The sequence below is a fragment of the Tachypleus tridentatus genome, chromosome 13 (assembly GCF_004210375.1).
Source record: "Tachypleus tridentatus isolate NWPU-2018 chromosome 13, ASM421037v1, whole genome shotgun sequence".
Classification (NCBI taxonomy): Eukaryota; Metazoa; Arthropoda; class Merostomata; order Xiphosura; family Limulidae; genus Tachypleus; species Tachypleus tridentatus.
This window is the reverse complement of record NC_134837.1, coordinates 235,471,321-235,495,898: the sequence shown is the minus strand read 5'-3', so window position 1 is coordinate 235,495,898 and position 24,578 is coordinate 235,471,321. Positions and strand designations below refer to the sequence as shown.

At 33.0% G+C, this 24,578-nt stretch overlaps 1 protein-coding gene and 1 long non-coding RNA gene across 5 annotated transcripts in view; one reads left to right on the top strand and one right to left on the bottom strand.

Annotated features, from left to right (window-relative positions):
• LOC143237220 (proclotting enzyme-like) overlaps positions 1 to 24,578 on the top strand; it is a 28,022-nt gene that overhangs the window by 242 nt on the left and 3,202 nt on the right. The window contains exons 1-6 of one of the 4 annotated variants that reach the window (XM_076476228.1): positions 5,620 to 6,203; positions 9,758 to 9,864; positions 13,084 to 13,272; positions 17,278 to 17,354; positions 19,798 to 19,913; positions 20,800 to 21,077. In XM_076476228.1, coding sequence (XP_076332343.1) covers positions 9,777 to 9,864; positions 13,084 to 13,272; positions 17,278 to 17,354; positions 19,798 to 19,913; positions 20,800 to 21,077 — 748 coding nt within the window. In that variant the 5' untranslated portion in view covers positions 5,620 to 6,203; positions 9,758 to 9,776. Of the gene's footprint in view, positions 1 to 5,619; positions 6,204 to 6,355; positions 6,377 to 9,757; positions 9,865 to 13,083; positions 13,273 to 17,277; positions 17,355 to 19,797; positions 19,914 to 20,799; positions 21,078 to 24,578 lie in introns of those variants that run through there. The other 3 variants (XM_076476230.1, XM_076476229.1, XM_076476227.1) reach the window with 3 other exon arrangements.
• LOC143237222 (uncharacterized) lies at positions 7 to 18,399 on the bottom strand. Its single transcript, XR_013019937.1, has 4 exons — positions 18,133 to 18,399; positions 16,618 to 16,702; positions 3,229 to 3,437; positions 7 to 1,330 (listed from the first exon to the last, which is right to left on the bottom strand). It is a non-coding gene; the product is annotated as an uncharacterized LOC143237222 (long non-coding RNA).

The window sequence follows — 24,578 nt, the reverse complement described above, 5'->3', positions numbered from 1 at the left end:
TTCAGTACGTTTTCATTTCTTAACTTGTTATATACATGAGAGCTGGCACAAGTTTTTTTCTTTTTTTAATAACAGAAGTATACATAAAAGCCAGTTGTAAAACATAACATTAGATTACAGATACTAATTTAGAAGTACGCTTTCGTCAGTCATCAGGAATGCAGTATTTCTTCTCGCTGACAGAAAAATTCAGAACAGTCTGCGTTTCATATTATTATGAAATATCTGTTACTTCGGTGCAATTTTGATGACTAACAGTGAATGTTAAAGATAGCTGAGCATAAAGTTAGTAAGGAAGGAACAAAGTTTTTAAAAAATATATAAGAAACTATTGAGCTATATCTAAGGAAAATAACTGTATACAGTGATAAATTTCATTGTTTGAAATTAAGGTATGTGAGTTATTTCACAACTATTTAGCGACAAGCGGAAGTGTGGCTCTTATATGAAGGAATAGGTATTGGAATAATGGGAATGCTCTAAAACTACAAATAAAACATGCGTATTCTTGGGCATGTAGAATAAAAACGTATTAAACTTATTTTATTTACGTGTTTAGTTATTAACTGCGTGCCAAAAAACAAAAACAATTTATGTTTTTTTTTCTATCCCACTAAAGCAGGTTAACTGATTTTACAAACTTATCATTTGCTTTGATTTTATTAATCAAAAACATTAATATGGTTTTTTTTCTATCCCACTAAAGCAGGTTAACTGATTTTACAAACTTATCTAATTTTGTGAAGTTCTGTTTGATATTAGGAAGTGAAAGATGGAAAATAAACAGAATATTTAATCATGAACGAAACAATTTAACAAAAAAAATTGATGAAACATTCTTATTTTTTACCTTTTCCTTTTCTATGGGTTACGGGAATTAACGGTCTGTTGAACATCATTTGTACTTATTTTGATAAAAGTCGGTAACATTGGTTGGGTTTGCTTGAAATATGTACTTATTTAATCAGAAATGTTAATAACATGTAACTTAATGTTTTGTAATTAAATCTTTCTTAAACATCTAGCCGGTTATTTGAAACTTGTTTTTATTTTCAACAAATCGACTCAGTGGTAAGCTTGTAGATGTATAACGGTAGAATTTAGAGTTCAATCCCTTTTGCGGGTGTAGCTTACATACTCCATTATACAGTTTGGGACTCAAACAACAAGAAACTTCGAGATAACAGGAGATTAAGATTTTCTATGAAGTACAACTAAACTTTCATACCGGACCCACGCTAGTACAGCGGTAAGTCTACGGATTTACATCGCTAAAATGAGGGGTTCAATTCTCCTCGGTGAGCTCACCAGATAGCTCGATGTGACTTTGCTATAAGAAAAATACACACGCTTTACTACAGGGTAGTAAGAGGAACTTAATTTTCATAACCATTTAATTAATTTGCATCCTCGGCATGAATTTAAAGCATGATTATATCTTTATATAATATCAGAGTAAGGTAGCGAATCAAAACCTTTAGAAGATAAATAAAGGTTGGGAAGCATTCTCAAGTTATTGTATTGGCTCTGTACCATTGGTGGTGACAGTGTCAAGGTTTTTAGTTAGGTCTAACATAAGAACTAATTAAAATCTCACCATTGAGATTATAAATCTTAGCAACTCATTGAAATTGTTAAGAGATTTATAAATTTTATTATCTTATAATTTTTTCCAAGTTTTAAAGAAGAGGATTACAGAATTTTCAGGCTTCACAAACATGAAGTTAATCCGACACCACATAAATAAATTCTGTTGTTAAACTTTTGTGTTATAAATGAAAAGAGAGTTACCTTCAATCATAAAAAATAAAAGCTTAATCCTGTTTATGTTATCCCTGAAAATTTACATATAAGTTTTATATTATGCTTTGTTAATCAGTTGTGATACGTGTATTAAAATGTTACACATTAACTCCCGAGTAAATTATTGCACAAGAACGCCATACACTCTTCTACATTTATGTTTATGCATATTAAGCATCTGATCATATCTTATTGATCTTCAATGAAAATGATTGGTTATTCAACAATATTTGGTAGAGATGGCTTACGTCTTTACATCTTTACAAGAGCAATCTCGTACTAATGAGCATATTTAAAATCAGTGTCTATATGGGCAGGGACTACCAGTTACTTCTCTGAAGTTGCTGTTTCCATGTCATCCTTCATATTTGTAGTCGTTTGATAAGATGAATTACTTCTTTTAAGGATATCCCATAAATATTGGATTGAATTAAAGTTTGACGAATATGCAAATTACTCTATTAGTCCATCACTACTATCTGAGAGAATGTGTTTACCAGTTTAACATGGTTAAAGCAGACAGCATCGTTCATTAAGTTGAAGCTATAACCAATTTCAACATCATACGGTACGGTAAACTCTCATAGGATGTAGCCCCTATATAATAGGATATTTAATGATATCGTATTTCCAGCACTTTCTCCTGTCACACGATGCTTCCATCACTGCTGCAGGAATCATGCTCTTTTATGAAAATTGAGTCGGAGAAGATAGTTTAAGATTCTCTACAGATAAGGAAGTATATTTTTGTTAAATAGTTGCAGGGTAACATACAGTTCCTGTACAGAAAGAATATTGTTCCATATGTCACAGGTTTACTTGATATTTTCCTGGCCCCATTAAAAATAAAGTATTCAGTACCTTGCTTGGAACTGGATACGCTTCAGTGGATATTTGGCATCAAGAAAATCTTATGAAACGTGTTTCTAATTATTCATATACTGACACCGTACAAAGGGTGGCTATTAACGTTTGATCCAGTCTCAGTCTCAGAATAGATACTCTGTGATTATAATGAACCAAAATCGATAAATAACAGTCATTTGTTAGAGTTGTATATGAGGGACTATCTTGTACAAGAAAAAACTCTACTTTCTGATATGACACCTTTGAAACACTTTTAGACAGTTTGCAATAATTTGCTGCAATTGGCTGGCTTCCATTTGTCAAGTAGCTTTTCAGAAAGGCAAATTATTCAAATATTTTCATATAAAACTGTTTATCATTCACATACAATTAAAAATATCTTAAACTCTGTGACTCTGGTATAAGTAACAAGTGAGATAATACTATGTAATACTACTAATTACATGCATATAACAGTAACAATTGTAAGCCTTTCAAGTTTGTAAGACATTGGCGATATTACGAAACAATGTCCAATGGTCGATATTGGATCAGAATGCAACAGTGGTCTATACTTACATGTTAAGGCATTTTGCTCCACACTGTGTTTTTGTTTGGAATTGAGCATATAGCTATACAACGGGCTATCTGTGCTCTGCTCATCACAGGATCAAAACTCGGTTTTAAACGGTGTGAGTCTGCACACATACTGCTGTGATGCTGGGGGGCTTGCTCCATACTTTGCTTGAAGTCACTACTTTCATTAATCAGGACATTTCTGCAGACATCTAAAAAAAGAAGACAGTATTCAATGTGTGAAGAGGTAAAGAAGCTGTTAGTTTGGTTTGTTTTGAATTTAGTGCAAAGCTACTTGAGGGCTATCTGCGCTAGCCGTCCCTAATTTAGCAGTATAAGACTAGAGGGAAGGCAGCTAATCATTACCACCCACCGCCAACTCTTGGGCTACTCTTTTGCCAACGAATAGTGGGATTGATCGTAACATTATAACGCCCCACAGCTGAAAGGGCGAGCATGTTTGAAGCGACGGGGATTCGAATCCGTGACTCTCAGATTACGAGTCGAGTGCCTTAACCACTTGTCCATGCTGGGCTGAAGCTGTTAGTAGGTACCTGTATCTACTATCGCTTATTAGTGATGTAAGACAGGTGAACCCATCAATATTTCAGGAGATGAAGGCAGAGCTTGGGCCATTTCTTAAGGTTTTTTTTAAAGAAGCTTTCGAGGAAAACGAGAGCTTCCTCCAGATTTTGCGGCATCTTACATATACAATGGTGAAGACGCTGTTATGAAATACTTGTTTGCATCATTATTTGTTACGATAGTGGTTGAAACAGGTGAGCCTACCAGGATTAAGAAAATGGTGAGAGAGAAGTTGGACCAATCTAGTTCTTACATGAAACATGCGGACTCAGGTGCAGGTGATGCATTGTTTAATTCTAGATCTAGATGGCTCAGTTCTTGAGGTCTAAGAGTAAAATAATTAATTGTAACTCGATGAATGAGAGACATGGTTGTTTGTTTGGTCAACAACAAATGTGACCTTTGGGGATTTAATAAGTTTGGTGGCTGCAGTCATAGCTAGAAAGCAAGGGTTACCTGAATTTCTAACTGCTTGTGTTTTCTGTGTGAAAATAAATGTATGGTTTCGTGAGAAAGTGAATACTCGAAATTGAGAATTTTGCCAACATTATTGATTCAGCATAAAGATACGATTTTAAAAAAAGTATTTTAGGAGTTTGCATACGTGTTTGTGGTAGCATATATTTGACTGGGTTAGACAAAATCACCCATTGTCACAGATACTGATGGCTCGTTAGTGATGAGGCCATAATCACATAGGTTTTCTTAGAAAATCAGGAATGCTGCCCAAACTGAAATCGAGTGGATTGTAAAATATAAGATAATACAAACTTCGTGAAGTGTTTGGTCGGTAACCCATAGGGGAGATTGAAAGAAATAAAGAACTCCAACCCACTGAGATTGTTTCTGTATAGAAACAGATTTTTGGATATTTTGAAAGACATCCATGAGATAGTTATTTTAGGTGTAATTTCTGGCTTTTAGTGAGTTAAACTGGATAATGAAAGTCTACTTAAAATTGCTTTCACTACATACAAAAAGACTGAATTCCGAGTCATGGCCATTTGGTTGGCTGTTTGATGTCTTAGCCACTTTGGAGGTGGTGATGGTTTTAACACTTAAAGGACTACAATGAGAGAGACTTTTCATTAGTGTAGATAAGTTGTTTTTTCAGTCACATCAGGCTATGTATGGTAAGAGAATAAATTCCTATTGCATCAGAGGCACAGGCTTGAATTTGAAAGCAGAGTATATATGATATGTATTATTATACCGATGGTACGAATATATGAGTGGAACATCTTCTGTTTCTGTAAAGAGCATACTAGTCTATAACTAGCTTTATCCTGAAACCATACAATAAGTCTGCAGCCTTCTAGGTTTTGTTAAATATTATTGATGCTCTGTGGCCATTAGTTTCAAAGCAGTTATTCCAGTGTGTGCATTGACAAATGCTGATATGTGGTCTGCATGGATGCAGGTGTGTTTCAGCACACCTTCTAGTAACTGAGACTGCTTTCACGAAAACAATAGTATTGGATTACTCTTCTCAGGATTTTACCTTTATTCTGGATACTAATGCTAATTACCATATGTAATATACGAATTATAAGATCTTACATTGAAACGTTTGTTTGGTTGAAGAGTGCGATATACAGTTATTCTGATTTTTTTTGTTTTCCATATTCTGTTCAAACACATGAATAAAGGTGTTTTTTTCTTTATTTATGTGCCAATGTTTGTTTATTTTCCTTTGCTGTTGGTGTTCGAAATTGTTGTCTGCATAACATTTTATTGTGAAACGTATTTTATTGTGAAAACTTGATACTTTTCTGTTGAAAAACCGTATTTCACAGGATGCAAGCCGATTTATACATATGTGTGTGTCTTCCTTCCGCTTGGAGTCAGAAAAATATTGGAAGTGTATAAACATTTTGTAACGCGATTGAAAGTTATATTTGTGAAATATTTTTTATTTTTATGAACACATTACAAGAAAAATCCAGTGAATATCAATAAAACTATAAGAGTAATTTTATATATTAAAGTTATAATATCCTATGATATTGATTTGTAATTATAATGTATCGATGTTAATGTTTCGATTAATAATTGTTTATGACAAGAGAAAAATTTATTGAACAAGTTATTATGTTACAACTGTAGAAAGCACACCTTCAATGAATGTTACGATAATCTATTTCTAGTAGTTACTTCACCTTCTGCTTTAAGTACATTTTTTTTATCTAAAAACATTACCACGTTATAGTGAAAGTCTTTAGCCTTAGTTAATTGCGTCACGGTCTTATTTTCTGATTCGTTACTCTTTTGTTGTTGTGATCGCATGAACACGTTTTTCCTTATTGGGTCAGTTGCACCTATATACGCAAGGAACAGGTTACAGGCATATAAAATGAGTTTTGATGTCACAGAAGTCGTGTACTTCTTTCATGGTAAGTAGGTATATTCTGTACTTTTGTATGAGAGCTATCCGGGTCTAATCCTGATAAATATATCTGAGAGGTCTGATTAGTAAATACGCGAAATATTGCTCTAATTTGTTATTGTAGATTAGGATTGCTACCAGTCGATATTTTATCAAAAGGGGGAAAAATATGAAAACACCGTAAGTTTTATAGTTCATTAAGCACAAACTGACATTTCTGTAGTAACACAAGAGCTACATCTTAAAACACGCAAGTCATCTCTATTAAAAATAATAACAACGCCTGTTAATATCCCTAGAAAATACCGTGTAATGTCCTCATTGCCATTGATATATAGTTACTTGCAGTGTACTAATTATTACATATGAATTACTTTACTATAATTGGTTCTGTAAAAATGTTTTCATTCGTAGCATTTCACTGATATCTAATGTTTATCAAATAAAAATATCTATGTATAAGTAAAGGAGTGCTGTTTTCAATCCAAGCAATTTGTATTATGACTTGCCAGTAATTCTAACTGTACTCAATACCGACTTCTTAACTTCGATTAACTTCTTTGTTAAGAAAATACGTATAGATTTAAGATAAAATATTGCTTAAAATGGATAATGTTTTGTTGAAAATTGATATGTTTTATTTCTATCGTTACACACAATTAATGTGATAAAGAATAATATTTATCAGAATAAATCTTTCATTTGATATTTTTGTTATGAATTTTGTTCAATATATTATACTTATAACAATGCGTAATTTTACTTCATATAAGGTTTTATTTTCATTGTGATCGTATTACATCTTCACAACAACTTTTGATCTCTCATTTGTTAAAAATATGTATATTGATATTTTCTTATTGTCTACATCAATTTACCACATGGCATTAAGACTCCATTAATACTTCCGATGTCTTATTGTTTAGCTTGTTTTGAAGTTTTCGCACAGTCACATGAAGGCTACCCACGCTAACTGTCCCTAATTTGGCAGCGCTATACTAGAGGGAAGATCAATACTACCCCTGCCAACGCTTAGGCTACTCTCTTAGAAATAAATTATTTGATTGACAGTCACTTTATAAGGGTATCGCTGCTGAAAAAGCGAGCATGTTCGATGACGGAAAATAAAACCCGCGATTTATAGATTTCAATTCGATCGCCTTAACTACCAGGTCTTGGCAGTTCGTAATGACAAGTGCACTTTCCTAGCAGCAAAGTTTTGTGATGTAAAATATTATAGCTATATAGTTGTAGCGTAGCTGCTTGCGCTACAGTACTGTGCTAAAGTGTTAGGTTTGTTTGTTTTGGAATTTCGCACAAAGCAACTCGAGGGCTATCTGTGCTAGCCGTCCCTAATTTAGCAGTGTAACACTAGAGGGAAGGCAGCTAGTCATCACCACCCACCGCCAACTCTTGGGCTACTCTTTTATCAACGAATAGTGGGATTGACCGTAACATTATAACGCCCCCACGGCTGGGAAGGCGAGCATGTTTGGCGCGACTCGGGCGCGAACCCGCGACCCTCAGATTACGAAGCGCACGCCTTAACGCGCTAAACCATGCCAGGCCAAAGTGTTAGGACAAAGTCAAAATTAGTTTTCAGTCTATTTTTACAGAACAATAGACAGTAAATCAGAGGTGAAACATCAAAATTTTATTAATCTTTATATTTAGCACAACAAAATCTCAAAGAACTTTAACGTATAAAACTATTCCAACCAAGTTGCATAATAAGATGAAATGTTCTGTAAAAATGAAAAACTATACTTAATCATTATAGTATTATTTAATACTGATAGCATTTTAGTCGTAAGTAGAAATAATGTAGAAGTTGCAAATGAAATAGTGAACAAAAAAGGAACTTTTGTATATAATGCTTAGTTATCACTTTATAGTTGCAATATTAATTTAGAGTTAATAGAATAGAACACAGAATAAACCATTTAACAGAGAAGAGCAATATAAGAGGTTTTTAATAAAAATACTTAAGAAATATCAAACGTAAAACAAACCTTTTGGCAAGAAAAGGTACTTAATAATTAAACACAAGTATTTTGTTTCTAAAATGGAAAAAGAAGTCTGTCATAGTCCTATAGTTACGGTCCTGGACTTGCAAAGTGAGGATCGCGAATACGAATTTCATCACCCAACATGCCTTTTCTGTAGTGGGTACTTTATAACGTAACAGTCACTCCCACTTATCATTAAAAAAAACAAACCCAAGAGCTGGCATTAGGATAGTATTAGCTATCTGCTTTCTTTTAATTATCTCTAACTGAGGGACGGCTAGTACAGATAGCCAGCCCTCTATCAGTTTTGCGTGAAGTTTCAAAAACAAATAAAACAAAATTTATAACGATATCAAAGTGCAAAACAACACATTGCGGGAAGAAAACAAAGGAAAAATTATGCTACCAACCAAAAATGTTTTTAGAAAAAAATAATTACGTATTAAACTCCAGTAGATCTTTCTTTTAATACCATAGCTCGTATTACACTGCGTAAACAGGACTTCACATTGTGTATTGTTTACCATGATTCAACTAAACTGACGAAGCCTGGTATTGAGGGAAAGGCCTTTTAAGCAACGAGTTGTGGGAACGAAAGCCTAGATGTGAAATGACAGTTTTACAAACCTTTTATTTTGGAACCAAAAAGGCGAAATTAAAATAAATGTAAAACAACAACAGCAACAAACATACATAAAAAATGTGCAGGTTGCGTGATTTTTATCACGGATTTTAGTCTGATTGTTTTTTAATGTTTCTGAAACTTTTGGCATTTATTACCAACAACATACTTCATATTACTGCTTTCTGCAAGTTAAAACAGTGGTGCAAATGTCTTGTCTGTTAAATATCTGTACATTTATAATACACACTCCATTCTTAAAGACAACTAGTGTGATATGGAGGTTAGTGTGCTAGGCTGTGGATAAATTATTGTATTTTTTTGTACATAAAGTGTTGCTGTGGTAGAAAATCTCATCACTGTTCTGAAAAATAAAACAAAAACAGTTAAGCTAATTTTTCATGTTACAACCTTCTGAAAGCTACAAAGGACAGTAAATAATTATAGTAAATTGAAATAGATCATTGCTAGCTTTTAAAAATCAAAATATTGCTGGAATGCGTGAAAACAAACATGATTTTAAATTATATAGAATGTTTGTTTGTGTTTTTGAATTTCACTTAAAACTACACGAGGGCTATCTGCGCTAGACGTCCCTTATTTAGAAGTGTAAGACTAGAGGGAAGGCAGTTAGTCATCACCACCCACTCTTTGGCAACTCTTTTACCAACGAATAGTGGGATTGACCGTCACATTATAACGCTACCACAGTTGAAAGGGCGAGTATGTTTGGTGTGATAGGGATTCGAACCCTCGACCCTCAGATTACGAGTCGAGCACCTCAATTACCTGGCCGTGCTCGGCCTAAATAGAATGATAATACAATATAAAACATCGTTTCCTTTTCAGGAAATTTTATTATTTTTAAGAATTTTATTATACTGTAACAATATTTGCATATTTTTGCAACCATTATTTTCGACTATTTAGGTAAAAAAGAAACATCATTATGGGAGCGACCCTCTTTCCAGTACTTTGTGTTCCAGTTATTTTCTTGTTAACTTTTGGCACCACTAGTGATTCTAAAGAACAGAAAAGTGAGTCAGTTTTATTTGTCTAAATAAAATTTATGTAAGTTTCAAACACACTTCTACATTTTTTATAGTGTATTATACTTATTTTATTACAATTTTTAGAGTTTATGACACTAAAAACTGATTTGTAATACTCCTGGTGAGCAGAGCACACAGATAATCCACCACGTGTATTTGCGCTTCACAACAAAGAAGCAAGCATACAATTTCTTTTTTAAATGTATGCTGGAAAAATTTAGAGATGAACTACTAGAAATGTTAGGCCTGTAACTTAACATTTTGAAACTCTTATTGTATATTGGAGTATAGGCTTAATATAGTAAGCTGTACATGCGTTTGTTTCTTTTTCTTATAGCGAACCTCTGATTGTAGAGGAAGTCTAGCTGTATTTGAAACCGATAATTAAAATGCTTAAAAAAACACAAAAAAACTGTCTGAAATTTGCTTTCTTATGGTAAATATAGAGAAAATTATATTTAAAAATGATATTTCAGTTCAATGCTCTAGATTACTCTTGTGATTGTACTCCATGGGCATAGTTAAATATGGAGTTAGGGTGAGAAGTTATTTTTTCAATAATTACTTTAAATAAAAAAATCATATAATAATTATTACTCGTTATTTACAAATTTTGAAAATGAATAACCTGTACATTTATTTTTTTAAGAATTATAAATTTATGCGAGTTTATTGTATAAATTATACATGACTGAAAATAGTTTGTCTAAAATGTTTATGAGTTAGCGCCCCCTAATATATCCATTCAGAGAGCACATGCGCATCAGATTTTAAAGTCTCAGCAAAAATAATACTTCTAGCCCTATTCCAAGTGATATTTTATCATTTTCAATTCGCAAAATTTGTCTGTTTTTACCAAAAGCCGCATCGGGCTATTTGTAATTACCCGGATTTTAGTGTTGTGAATCTGTTAACTGACAGCTGACCTAAGGGATACAATTTGCAACGTAGTACGAAGAGAACTACAAACTCACATTTTTGCATGGTTCCAAGTCTCCACTGTAAACGACCATGTTTTCGATGTTTTTATCTTCGCATATATAGCGCGATAGTATACTTGTTAACAAAAACTATCATCTTTTGATCACTATATTTCTCAACGAGTTGTTTCTCACATGTTGTTCCTTGAGGTTCTTTGATTTTATTAGGATAGCCTTACGGCTCCACCTTTTCATCACCTCACAGCATGTGATGTAAACAAAAATTAATGAAATTCAACATTGAAAATACCTGCAGGCAAATTTTTAATATTAATTAGAGCAGATTATGAAATGTTTACGTTAATGTAAAGTGAATAAAGCGGTGACAAAATGTCCCAATGTCTTAAATCCTAATTTATTGAATACGATTATTAATTCATTAAGTTTCCATGTCTGTCTTAGACAATAAAAGAAAACATGCTCGCCTTTTTAGCCGTGGAGGCGTTATAATGTGATGATCAATCCCACTATTCGTTGGTAAAAGAGTATCCCAAGAGTTGGCGGTGGATGGTGATGTCTTGTTGCTTTCCCTCTAGTCTTACAATACTAATTAGGGGCGGCTAGCGCAGATCGCCTTCGTGTAGCTCTGCACGAAATTTAGAAAAAACAAACAAACAAACACAACCACCTGACACCATCGTAAGAGGTCAAGTTCTAGGTAACTAATATATCTTAATCAATTGTCACTATGATTGCTTACAATTAACAGTTTTGCCCATTGCAAGTATGTAACCTCAATTGTAGCGTAATAAGCTTTCAGACTTATTGATAATCTGCCTCGAGAGTACTTTCACTGGCAAAAAACAAAAGAAAATTATAGAACGGTATGAAAGACACCTCCCAATTCATAAAAGGATAATTTGTCAGCTGTGTATATGCACACAGATAGGTTACAATTTCTTATTTTATTATAATAAAATATATAAGATTTAAAACGTTTTTGAACTTGATGCTATTATTGTGAGAATCTTATAAGGATACTAAGTTGTAATGATTTTCCTCTCTCTACAAGTTTGAATTGACAAAGAGGTGGACAAATGACAAGAACAAGAACAACAGATATAAACCAATATACATACAGGTGTTATTTCATTATGTAGTATCAGTGTTATCGACTGTGATGAAAACGTTCTTATGCTCATGAATGAATATTGTTTTAAGCTGACTTTGTTATATCTGAAGTACCAGGTTTTACATTTGTGAGAAATCTCTAATATAAAACAACAATATTCTTGAAATAGATGAAATTTTTATGAATCATTTACATCCTTTCATAAGAAATTGGCCCGGCATGGCCAGGTGGTTGAAGCACTCAACTCGCAATCTGAGGGTCGCGGATTTGAATCTTCGTCACACCAAACACGCTCGCCCTTTTAGCAGTGGGGGAGTTAAAATGTGACGGTCAATCCCACTATTTATTGGTAAAAGAATAGCCCAAGAATTTATCGTGGTTGGGATCACTAGCTGTCTTTCTTGTAGTTTTTCATTGCTAAATTAATGACAGCTAACGTATATATCTCTCGTGTAGCTTTGCGTGAGATAAAAAGAAACAAACAATAATAAGAAATTAAGTTGCAAGAATTTGTACAAGGATATATTATCGGAGAAAGATACTGAGACAATTATTTTGTGATGCCGCAAAATTGCACTTTTTAATAATTAATTTATTATTCTATCAGGAAATTAGAATTTTTGACAGTGATAGATTTTGTTTTCATTTCGTAGAGTTAAATATTGCAGAAATTTATATTTTAGTTTTGGAGTTGTGTGAAGGATGTTGACATAGTTACTTTTCCACCTTTGTTTTACTAGTAAACCTTTCATTTAAAAAATGGCGGAAACAGAGCCACACATAAAGACTGAATTCCAATAAGTAACACACCCAGCCACTGACATTTCTCAGCTGTTGAAGGTTGATATTGCTCATAACTGCAGATTTCAGTATGTTGTGATCCGAAATTTATTACATGATATCAATCAATTTGTTATTTTGTTTCGGTTGGCAACTTACTAAATTATCTTACCTACCTTGTTTCGACTATTTTTAATATTTGGAGAGGAATTCAAGAAGTCCTAAAAAGCAAATGACATTTTAAAATGTTTATGGAAATGATAAATTTTACAATGTGCATTATTTTGTGAGTTACCAGAAATACCTTATTAATTTATCTTTTTTATAACTACATTTTGAGAAAATGTTAAAAGTTCATTTTGTTTTTTGCAGTTGTTTTCCCCAGTTACACTGAAAATGAGTGTTTAAAAAATGGCGTGTATAAAGGGGTATGTAGAAGTGTCTTAGAGTGCCCAGAACTTTTAGGAAAGAAGGATTACAAACTGCTTAATGAGAACCGATGTGGTTTTCACGGCGTTACACCTTTGGTTTGTTGTCCAGAGTCAGTTACATTCCCTGAAAGTGAGTGGTTTTTGTTGTCCTTTAATTACAAATATTATATTATTCTAGATTTTTTATTTTATTTTTATTGTACATAAAAATAAGCAAACTTTTGGCCTATAATTCTCTAAAGGAGGACTATAATATCGCTAAAAAGTGAGTAAAAAAGTATATAAATCTCAGTATATTATATGTATTGTGGACATGTACGCTTGTCTTTCAACTTAATAGCTTAGAAGGAACGAAATATGTTTCATATTCTTTTTGAAAGGTCTAAACCTATCAGTTATTTAAAAAAACGTGAGTTTATGGTTTCAAGCAAAAACACTCTTAATAATTAATAAAAGGTAAATACATTATCATTTGATTTTTAAGATAAAAGCAAATATGATAAAACAGTTTGAACTTTGCACGTTATATAATTATAAAATGAAAGCGTAACAGTGCAGTAAGAAAATATGCATAATAATTCCTAAAATTATTTACAATCTAAGCACTATACGCACATAATACTAAGGTATTCTTAAATATTCAACAGTATAAACATGTGTGGACCCAATCCCAAAATTTGAGTTATAGGTACTATTTGAGGGAACTAAAAGGTATTTTTGAGTAGGTCTAATATATTAAGTTTAAATTCTCACATGACGCATTTCTGAAAAAGAGGTACTTTGTACAAAATGATTACTTAATAAATAAGCGTCCAAGAAAGAAATACACGAAAATTCATGAAATTATGTGATAGAGGATATTCTCAATAGTAACTTTAGCTTCACAAAGGTTTATTGATGATATACGCACACAGAGAATCACATTCTTTAACCTCACGCAAACACATAAAGAAGTATAATAAATATTTCTATATGATAATCATTTTGAATACTGTTGTTTGTCTTGTGTTCTTGACCATAGAAGTGAATCTTACTACTGCAGGAGGAAATGTTTACGATAGAATAAAGTATTCTATCTTATCTTAATAATGTGTTATTCTAGTTTCGATTTTTAAAAAAATAAACTTTACATCCTGATTTTTGCTAAGTCATAAATATTGTGTTAACCCTGTAATTTTTGTGGAGAAATAATCGCAAAATTAATATTAGCTGGGAAACTATAAAATTCCAAAAATATATTTTATTACTAGATTTTTGCGAATGCTAAAAACACGTATAACTGAAGCAAATGTGAAAATCCTTTCACTTGATAGAAATCGAGCACTGTGGGTAATAATTGAGAATTCATATTCTACAAAACAATGATTTCATCTAATTGTTGACTTTCCAGAACATATGAATAGTCTTACTAAGCCTAATAAATTTATCACATAATACTTTATTGTGTCTTAAGTATGACAGTGTTGATGGACTTCATGAAATACAGAAATAGGCCTTTCTCCAGTTACATCTATTTGTATGCAAAGTCTCTTGAACTATCATCAACAAGGCGTTTCTTCAAGCTGCGTGAAAGATACCGAGTAGTAACACAATGATGGTTTTCCACGATGTCATGGTTGGTTTTCGTGTAGCGCTTTGTCGAAAACACACAAACCTCACTAAGCCTTGAGGCACCCATAGCTTTGACTGACTGACAACGAGCTTTGATACAGCTGACATATTTAGTTATTGGAGTATCAGTGGTGAACAAGTAGCATACAGATTTTTTTTATTACTGTTAAGTTGTTTCGTACTTCTTTCTATGTACGTACAGAAGCCTCTGCAGATGCCGAAGTTTTGTTTCATGAGTTTTCTTAACAAGTTAAGATTCAGTTTCTTTTAAATAAATGCCTCCTAATTATTTATAAGGTGTTAACTTGCACCTGCATTGTTTGTAATATTTTTTGTTGTTATTCAACATTTCTCCTTCATTCATTTTCAACGGGTTAAATATGTTGTTGTATCTTAGTTGCTTCGAAGAGGGTATAACAAGATTAGTTATGCTATGCAACTGTTAAGTTATATTGGTTTTAGACCATATTATAGAATCATCACTGGTTGTGATTATTTAGGCTTGACATTAAAAAAAAAATCACTCAACTCAATGGCTTACTTACTGCCATAGCAGTCATAGGAAGAATCAAAGGAGTGAGTCAGGTCAAGAATAAGGATGTAAAATAAGACAAAAATAAATTATTTGTTATTTTACACACACACAATAATCCAAAGTTACCTGCAGTCTACATGGCCTGTCATAACCGGGTGATTAGGGCGCTCGATTCGTAATCTGAGGGTCGCGGGTTCGCATGCAAAATAACGCACACTCGATAACATACATTTAAATCATAATGACGTTACAAAATGGGCGGAGTCTGTGGCAGTGATGAAGCGCCCGACATTGGCGATGACGTGAGGCAGTGCAGTTGCTGATTACCAAATTTGCGATAAAAAACAAATGATAAATGATGGAAAAAGTTGATTCCTAAACTCGAGCTGGCCACAATTGTGCTATTCATTGGCTACATGTGGCCATCATTCGTGGAACTGCCTACCCTTGTTCTAGAGCGACACGTAAGTAAAATATGAGTTTCTGACTAGCGAACTCCACACGCTTGTTTTCATGAAATATGTACATATAAAAAGTTTGAAACTATCTTTACATTATAATATTAAGTTAAAACACAAAGAAAACATAAGAGTAGCGATGTTTCATAGTGTTAAACAAAGTATTTTATGAATGCATATGTGCATTTATGCATTGTTAAGTAGTGTTTTGTCAGGTCCAGTTTTCTTCATTGTGAGATACCACGTTTATCATAACAACTGTAAAATGTTTACCAGAACATCAACACAAGTTATATACACTGAAATATTATATGTATATATATATGTACATACCTACTTTACTACCCACGAGGTAAGTTCTTGACAGCGTATAATAGCAAAGGTTTTGTGTAACTAGCATTTTTTGCTGTAAATGTTAGTTTCCATTATATATTTTTTAAACAGATTTTCTGTTATTTCAGCTTTGGATGCTTATTTTTCAAATGGTCATTCTGTAAAAAGTTTGTCTTTTCAGAAACATATTCTTTCAGAATATAAACATTAAGTATAAAAATACTAAAAAAATAGTGTGATTGGAAACTCAGTTTGACGTTTCACTTTCGTAAAAAATTAAAGTTATTATTTTATAGCGTCATGAAGTACAGAAGACCCTTTACAACACATTGTTCTCTAGTTAAACTGTTATTACTTTTACAACACGGCTAACATTTTAGAGGACTGTCTATTAGATGTATTAAAATTTGTCAAAGTAATGAAACGACATATTCGTAACACAGAGTGAGATAACCAATGTAAGAAAGAGAAACAGATAAGCAGAAACTTTGATTTTAATAAAATACTTTTTAGGTCAAAATTTCGTGGAATTACTTACGTGAAACCTGTTGGCTCTGATTACCTTTTCTTTATTCAAGCATTTCTGATTGTGTTGTAGAAGATAAACGAACCAGTAACGTTACCTGTTTCAGCAGTATGAGAAGATAAACATTGAATAAACGACAAAACTAAAGCAAGATATGTTTAGGTAATATTGATATTAATAATCTTTTAAAAAATTTTGCAAAAAATAACAGTAGAATGCCCCTCAGCAGCACAGAGGTGTATCTACGGACTTCTCCAGATAGAAACTGGGTTTCGATAGCCATGGTGGATAGAGCACAGATAACTCTTTGTGTAGTTTTCTGTTTAATTACACACAACAATAGAAAAAGACAATAAATGAGTTACCAAAAAGATTAGTGGTAAACGTATAAATTTAAATATTATAGTAACATAATGTTCAATAAATTAAAATCAACTGAAATTTATCACTGAACTATTACAGAAGCAGTAATTATATTTAAGTTAAAAATGAATATTCTTATTAGTTTAAATTCCTGTGAATAATTTTAGTTTTCTATTCTTATATGCATATGTAGAAATTGTTTACCTGTTGATTAACAAAGCAGAAAACAAGCAGCGAAAGTGTTTTATTTATAATGTATAGATAATAAAGCATGTACCGGATTTTAACATCGAACTACTTTGAACTTAGGATGTGGATGGCGTTTTACGACAACTACAAGGATTGTAGGTGCACGGATAGCAGATGTTGGATCGTGGCCGTGGATGGTAGTTGATGTTATCTTTTCTCCTTTCTTTTTTTTTTTTTTTCAAACTGAAATTTAACTCACTCGTTTACTCTTGAGTTAAGTCTGAGTGTTTCTGACACTGCAATTCGAGGTTTGACTCTTTCATTTGGCACAGAGCAGATAGAACATTATGCCGCTTTGTATTTAAAAATAAAGAAACTGAAATTTAAACATGAACGTAAGTAATATTAAGCAGAAATGAATTTCACAAACTTAATTAGAAAAAAGGGGAAAACTTCTTGAAAAATTAGAATTTGTTGTTACATAATTTTCAACAATAACCCATTCGCTAAGTAAACTAAAATGCAGATATCTTGGAAATGTTCAACTATTAATAAGTGAGATATTCTACGTAAATTATACATCAGTAAGCATAAGAAATTTTCGAGGCTGATCTGGTTGGAAGTAAAAAATAGCACAGACAGCAAACTGTTACGGATTGATACATAAGTGTGATTTTAGTATATGCAACACTTGTCCAGTTATATTAAATCGTCCCTCGCGTGTAGAGCGGTAAGTTTTCGGATTTACAACACTAAAATCAGGGGTTCGATTCCCCTCTGTGGACTCAGAAGATAGCCCACTGTGCTAAAAAACACACACACATTATATTAAATCGATATAAAAGTAGAACTGTGGTTTGGTGTCAGAAAAAAATCCTACATTAAGAATAAAGCGCAAATAAAAAACGAAATAAAATATTTTACATATAGATAACAATGAAGAACACGATAAAAATGTATTTTAAGTACGTATACCATGGTGGTTAGGGCGCTCGACTCATAATCTGCAAACGTATTCGTCCTTCCAGCCGTGACGGTCAATATTATTATCCAATTAGAGTAACTCAAGAGTTTGCGGTGGGCGATGTTGACTAGTTTTCTTTCGTTTAGTATGTCATTTTTCGGTTAGGGCGGATAGCTCAAAAAGCCCCCGACTAGCTTTAGAGGAAATTCACGAAACAAACGAAAATATGACGAATATATCAAATATAATATATTTTGCAATAAGGAAACCACTCCTTTCGCCGGTTGCTAAGCGGTAAATATGAGGGCATATAAAGCTAAACGTTGTGTTTTTATATTTTCGGTGGGCACAGAACAGGTAGCTCATTTTTTAGCTTTGTTCTCAATAACAAACAAACAAGTAATCAAAGTAGTGAGAACAGAAAAACTGCGTCTTTTAAATAAATTGCGATAAAGAACGTAGTTTCCTCGTTTTATGAACATAGTTCTTATACATGGATTTTTAATTACTGTAGAAAACACTTAATAATACAAACGAATCACATTAAAAGTTAAATAAATGTATCTAACGAATATAATTTACTGGAAGTTGATAAAATATCATTATATACAAAAAACTTATGGAATTTATAAAACTGTTTTATATAAAAACACCTATCGAGAAATTAAAAATTAATTATCTTACTAAGAAACTACAGGTTACAAATATAAATAAACATGTGGCTAAGGCTATGATTGAACAAAATTTAATATATATTTTTAATATCAGTGAAATAAAATACAGTTATTGTAACTATTATTATAACCTTAAGACGTATCCTTGGTTTGTTCTATGCGAAACAAACAAAGTGTATCAGTGTAAAGATATTGATTAGATTAATGTTAAGCACAAAACTACAGAATAGACTGTCTATGTTCTGCCCACTGCGAGTATTGAACCAAGATTTTTAGCGTCATCAGCTAGCATATTTGCCTGCTGATTCACCCTGAGAGAACGTAGTTGTTTTTCATAATGTATGATAATAAATATGAAAGAGAAACTGCTTTTTTGTGTCTATCGTTCTAATTTTGAATTATTATTTTATGAGACTGGCTTATCATGCTTGAGAAACTTTGTAATCAATGTTAACATATACAGATCTGAAACTCACGGAATTACTCTTTCAAAATAACAAAAACACAACGATGTCATATAATTATGTTTTATGCTGTATATATTCTGAAATAGAAAAGTTAACAATATTATTTTGGATAAGGGCGAACGTAAACTGTAATTCTAAAGCAGAACTCACCCCAGTGGCACAGCGGCATGTCTGCGGACTCACATCGCTAGAAACCGGGTTTCGGTACCAGTGGTGGGCAGAGCATATATAGCCTATTGTGCAGTTTTGTCCTTAATTTCAATCAATTTTAAGTAGAACATTATCTGTTTATTTCCTCTATTTTCATAGAAAGGAATATTTATTGTTTAACTCTTACACATATTTCTTTGCTTTTCACAACCAAAGTTTTGTTGTAATATTCGATGTTCTTAATTACTTTGATATGTTATTTTAAAACTTAAAAACTCATTTCTGTTTACTGGTATAACAAAGGTCTTCATTTCTCTGACAATTTGTGATATATCGAAACCCCAAAAATTTCTCCAAGCATCTGATAAGATTGTTTGTACATTAGGTTGCTATTTTTCGAAAATACAAAACTATCAAACGATTTTACTGTGGAGGGTCATTAATAACTCAGAAACACGTGATCACGGCATCACACTGTGTCTTCGATGAAAAAAATTATCCGTGAGTATATTTTATCAGCCTTTATTTGTTAGATTTTTTGGCGATAAAAAATAGTTATTCAGCGTTTGCCAGAATGAATTTTACTGTTACTTGATTTCATTTTCATTATGGCAATGTAAACATATAACGAAAAAAGATAGTTTTTTATATCTTTTATAGTGAATAATTTAATAAAAACTGGTTTTTCTTGACCAACCCGTTGCTTATGTCTAAGAATTAAAACATATAACTTCTAAAACATGTTTGTATATATTTGTTTGCTTTTTATTAAATTAAAAGCGTGATTAATGTGCTATCTATCCTTTGCACACCGTGGGTATCGAAACTCGAATTTTAGCCTAATACGAATTACCGCTGATCCATTGGAGAGGGTATGTGTTTGTAAAATCACTCTGATAATAAGATGATTTGAGGAACCTCTTAACGTTAACTAATAAGTTAAGTAGGAATTAAGACACGTGATTCGAGTTTATATTCGTAGCGATATTGTTCCATGGTGACTAAGCGTAAAATATAGGGTTTGTAGCGCTAAATTTCTGGGTTTGATACCCGCAAAGGGCACAGAGTATCTATTCCATTGTGCAGCGTTGTTCTGAATAAACAGCAACAACACAAATATAACAATTATTTGTCAAGTTCAATATATATGTCTGAGAATATAAATTATTTAATCTGAAATAATTTTGAAGGGGCACCACCTCTCCCAGTGGCACAGGGGTATGTCTGCAGACGTACAACTCTAGAAACAGTGTTTCGGTACCCTTGGTGGACAGAGAACAGATAGCCCATTATGTTGTTATGCTCTCAGTAACAATAACATTTGAAGATTAAGAAGTTCAAGGTTTTTTTTTTAATCATACATCATTTATTTGTTGTATTTTACAAGACTGGATCCAAGTGATCTATCGGTTCGTCTTGGTGAACACGATTTGACAAGTGACAACGACAATGCTTCAACGATCCATCGTTTAGTTAAAATCACAAAGTACCATGAGAAATTTGTGCCTGAAACCTACGAAAACGACATCGCCATTTTAACGTTGGACAAGGCTGTTAAATTCACCGATAGTATCCATCCAGTATGTTTGCCATATAAAGTATTACGAAATGAAAACTTAGTTGATAGAAGTGCTTTCATCACAGGATGGGGAAAAACTGTTTATAGTATGTACATATTTTGTTCTATATAGCTGTAGAACTTAGTTAGTCAAGAACTTTGAATGATAAAATTCAAAATAAATGTTGCAGTCGTATTGTTTCAGATTACCTCCAGTGGCTTATCAGTAATATAGAAGGTTTGTATGCTGAACTTTATGGTTCAATTTGCATGGTGGGCACAGTATATATAGGTAATCCATTGTTTAGCTTTGCGCTTCAACTAAATAACTCTATTATTTGAAACTTCTTTTCTGAATAGGTAATATTATAACAGTCAGAAGAGGCTACTTGTCCTATCTTCCATCCAATACGGCAGGGCATTGGTTTCGGAGTTCGTAAACTGGTTTCAAATTTTTGCACTATCCCAACGTATGGCCCGGCATGGTCAGGTGGGTTAAGGCGTGCGACTCGTAATCTGAGGGTCGCGGGTTCGCATCCCCGTCGCACCAAACACGCTCACCTTTTCAGCCGTGGGGCGTTATAATGTGACGGTCAATCCCACTATTCGTTGGTAAGAGTAGCCCAAGAGTTGGTGGTGGGTGGTGATGACTAGCTGCCTTCCCTCTAGTCTTATACTGCTAAATTAAAGACGGTTAGTGGAGATAACCCTCGAGTAGCTTTGTGCGAAATTCAAAAACAAACAAACAAACAAACAATCTCAACGTATTTCCCATATTTTAATCTACAGTCGCGTTATACGAGATACAGACAAGACTTTAGGACCCGGCATCGCTAGGTGGTTAAGACACTCGACTTGTAGTCCGAGGGGCGTTGGTTCGAATCCTAGTTCCACCAAACAGGCTCACTCTTTGAGTTGTGGGAACGTAATAATGTGATTGTCAGTCCCACTGTTCGTTGATAAAAGAGTAGCCGAAAGGTTGGCGGTGTGTGGTGATGACTAGCTGCCTTACCTCTAGTCTTCTACTGCTAAATTAGGAACGTGTGCCGCAGATTACTCTTGTGTATCTTTGCACGAAATTCAAAACAAATAAACAATTCTTTAGCATGGGTAGTGGGTGGTAGCTGGTTTGCTCTGTAACCTCTGGCCATTAGTTACAAATTTGATAAGAGTGCAGAGAAGCCTTAGTAGCTTTACTATATATGCACAATAGAAGTACTGGACTCTGAGTGTAAACAATGAATAAGAAAAACAACAACATAGGCCTGCGATGGCTTTACTGTTTTGAAATATTTACGTTTTTTTACTACGGAAGTTCCTGTATGCTGAATTCGAACATGATACACGTTTTTCTCCTTCACGTACAGACTGTTCACAAACGTCATATGTACGTTTAAGCTTAGGCATAATGTTTTCGTCTTCAAAGAACACTAGTCATTCCAACATAATATTCATAATGTATTGACCAGTATGTTTTTGTTTGGAAAATTATGAATAAATGTTTCATTCGGTAATTGCTTAAGTTAAATGTGACATATCACTTGAGGCTTTATTTTGTAAACCCATACCAAAAAAAAAAAAAAAAGAAGATCTTTCTTGATTATGTCTTGTTTGTTTTCCGAGAAAACCAGGACTGATTTTTTCCATCAATATTTTTGTTCGTGTTTTGTTACCGGTCACGATATCCTACAATTACTTAGGTTGGAGTAGGATTTATTTCAGTTTTTTTTTTTTTTTTCAGGACGGTGCTGGAGCCCAGTGTCATTTAGTGCAAGGGATATCTTCATAATGTCAGTTCTAAATATCTTTATAATTTGATCATATGAATATTTCGAATCAGAAAAATATGTTAGATACTTTTTCAAACGTGATAAACGTTTGGTAGCATCAAATTACTTACGAATGCCAAAACTTTTAAAAATGTAGTTCTGATACATATCATACCGCCACCACTTTATATTGACTGTGGTTATTATGCAACCTGTTGCTTTGCAAAATGGAAATTGTTTTAACATGGCACACCTAATTCTGTAAAAAGTTGTTATTCAAAACTTTAAAAGTAGTTAAGATGAGAGAAGTTGAGTTGTTAAATTGAGCACTAACTGACAATTTCAGTGGTTGATTCACTGGGCACTGGCCCATCCTGTGTAAAAATACGGACTATTCTTCCTAGTTACATCAATCTATGACAACTGGTTTGACGCCTGTTTCACTTTCTACATAAATAACTGGTTAGCAGCTTCAACAAACGTGTATTACTCTGTCTAGTTACATCAATCTGTGACAAATAGTTCGATAACTGTGTCACCTTCTGTGTGAATGCCAGGTTAGAAACTTCATGAAAGTCAGATTTTAGGTTATCAAGACTTGGATGTTTAATAAAAAGTCAGTTACGAGCTTTTATAATCTTTCAAAAATATTGATTATTATGACATTTTAAAATTAAAGGCATGTTTGATATTAAGAATATTATAGTGAGAATATAATTAAAAAGTGTAAATGTTTTAATGCAACAGTTGATACTAATAATAATAACAGTGCCTTGAGCGAAATATCTCTAAATGATGTCTTTCTAATCATCATCAACTAAGGATTGTTTGTTTTTCTTTTCAATGAATGGTTGACAATGAGGAAAATAATGACCCTGATAAAGTTACTGTCTCGATATAGGAATATAAACTCTTATTATTCTCTAACAATTCCATGATTGATGCAACTGGAAAGTTAATTTTGCTATTATATTGCTATTCGTATATTTTGCCTGAGTTTTGATGTTAATATAAGTTAGTCAAGTTTTGGTTTCATGTAATGCAGTTGAATAGTATTAGTACTGTTATTATTCATTTCTGGTCTATTTGAACTATGTAATTCATAAATAAATAAATACGTTGCACTTTGTGTAAATTTACTGTATAGGAGTAGTCTTAGTTGAATTTAAATAGCCTGCTTATTTGTTTGTGTGAAGTTAATAACAAAGCTACATTATGGGCTATCTATGCTCTGCTTACCACGGGTGTAGAAACCCAGTGGCTAGTGTTCGTCTGCAAACGTGCCGCCGCGCCTTTGGGAGTTCTTCTGAATCGTGTAAAAATAATTTACCAAAATAAAAACGACTAGTTTATAGACTTACAATTCGTTGAACGTAGCACAGATAGACAAGTTTGTAACTTTGCGTTAAGAAAGGAAGCGACATTTTACGCTTTCAAAAAAATAAGTCATGGATGTTGCTCGACGCAATTTAGTGCAAGATTCAGACTAAAATTTCCACAGGTGCAGTGAATGTCTTAATCAAATGTTCTACAGTATAGTGCACTTTTCATAGTAACACAGAAAGAATTTATTTTAGACGGTATTCTGTTTACACGTCCCTTGAGTATTTCTGTATTATATTATTATTACTACAGTATCTGTATATATGTAGTTGGGCAGTACTGTTGGTCACCATGGGATAGGGGGACTGTGTCACGATGTTATTTTTCTATAAGTTGATAAGACTGGGAGATACATAAACATGAGAACAACAAAACAAGAAATTTCTTTGTGTAAAGCTTCCTGTTTCTCTGCTTGATAAAGGATACCTTACTAAAAGCTGAATTCAAAGTCTAATA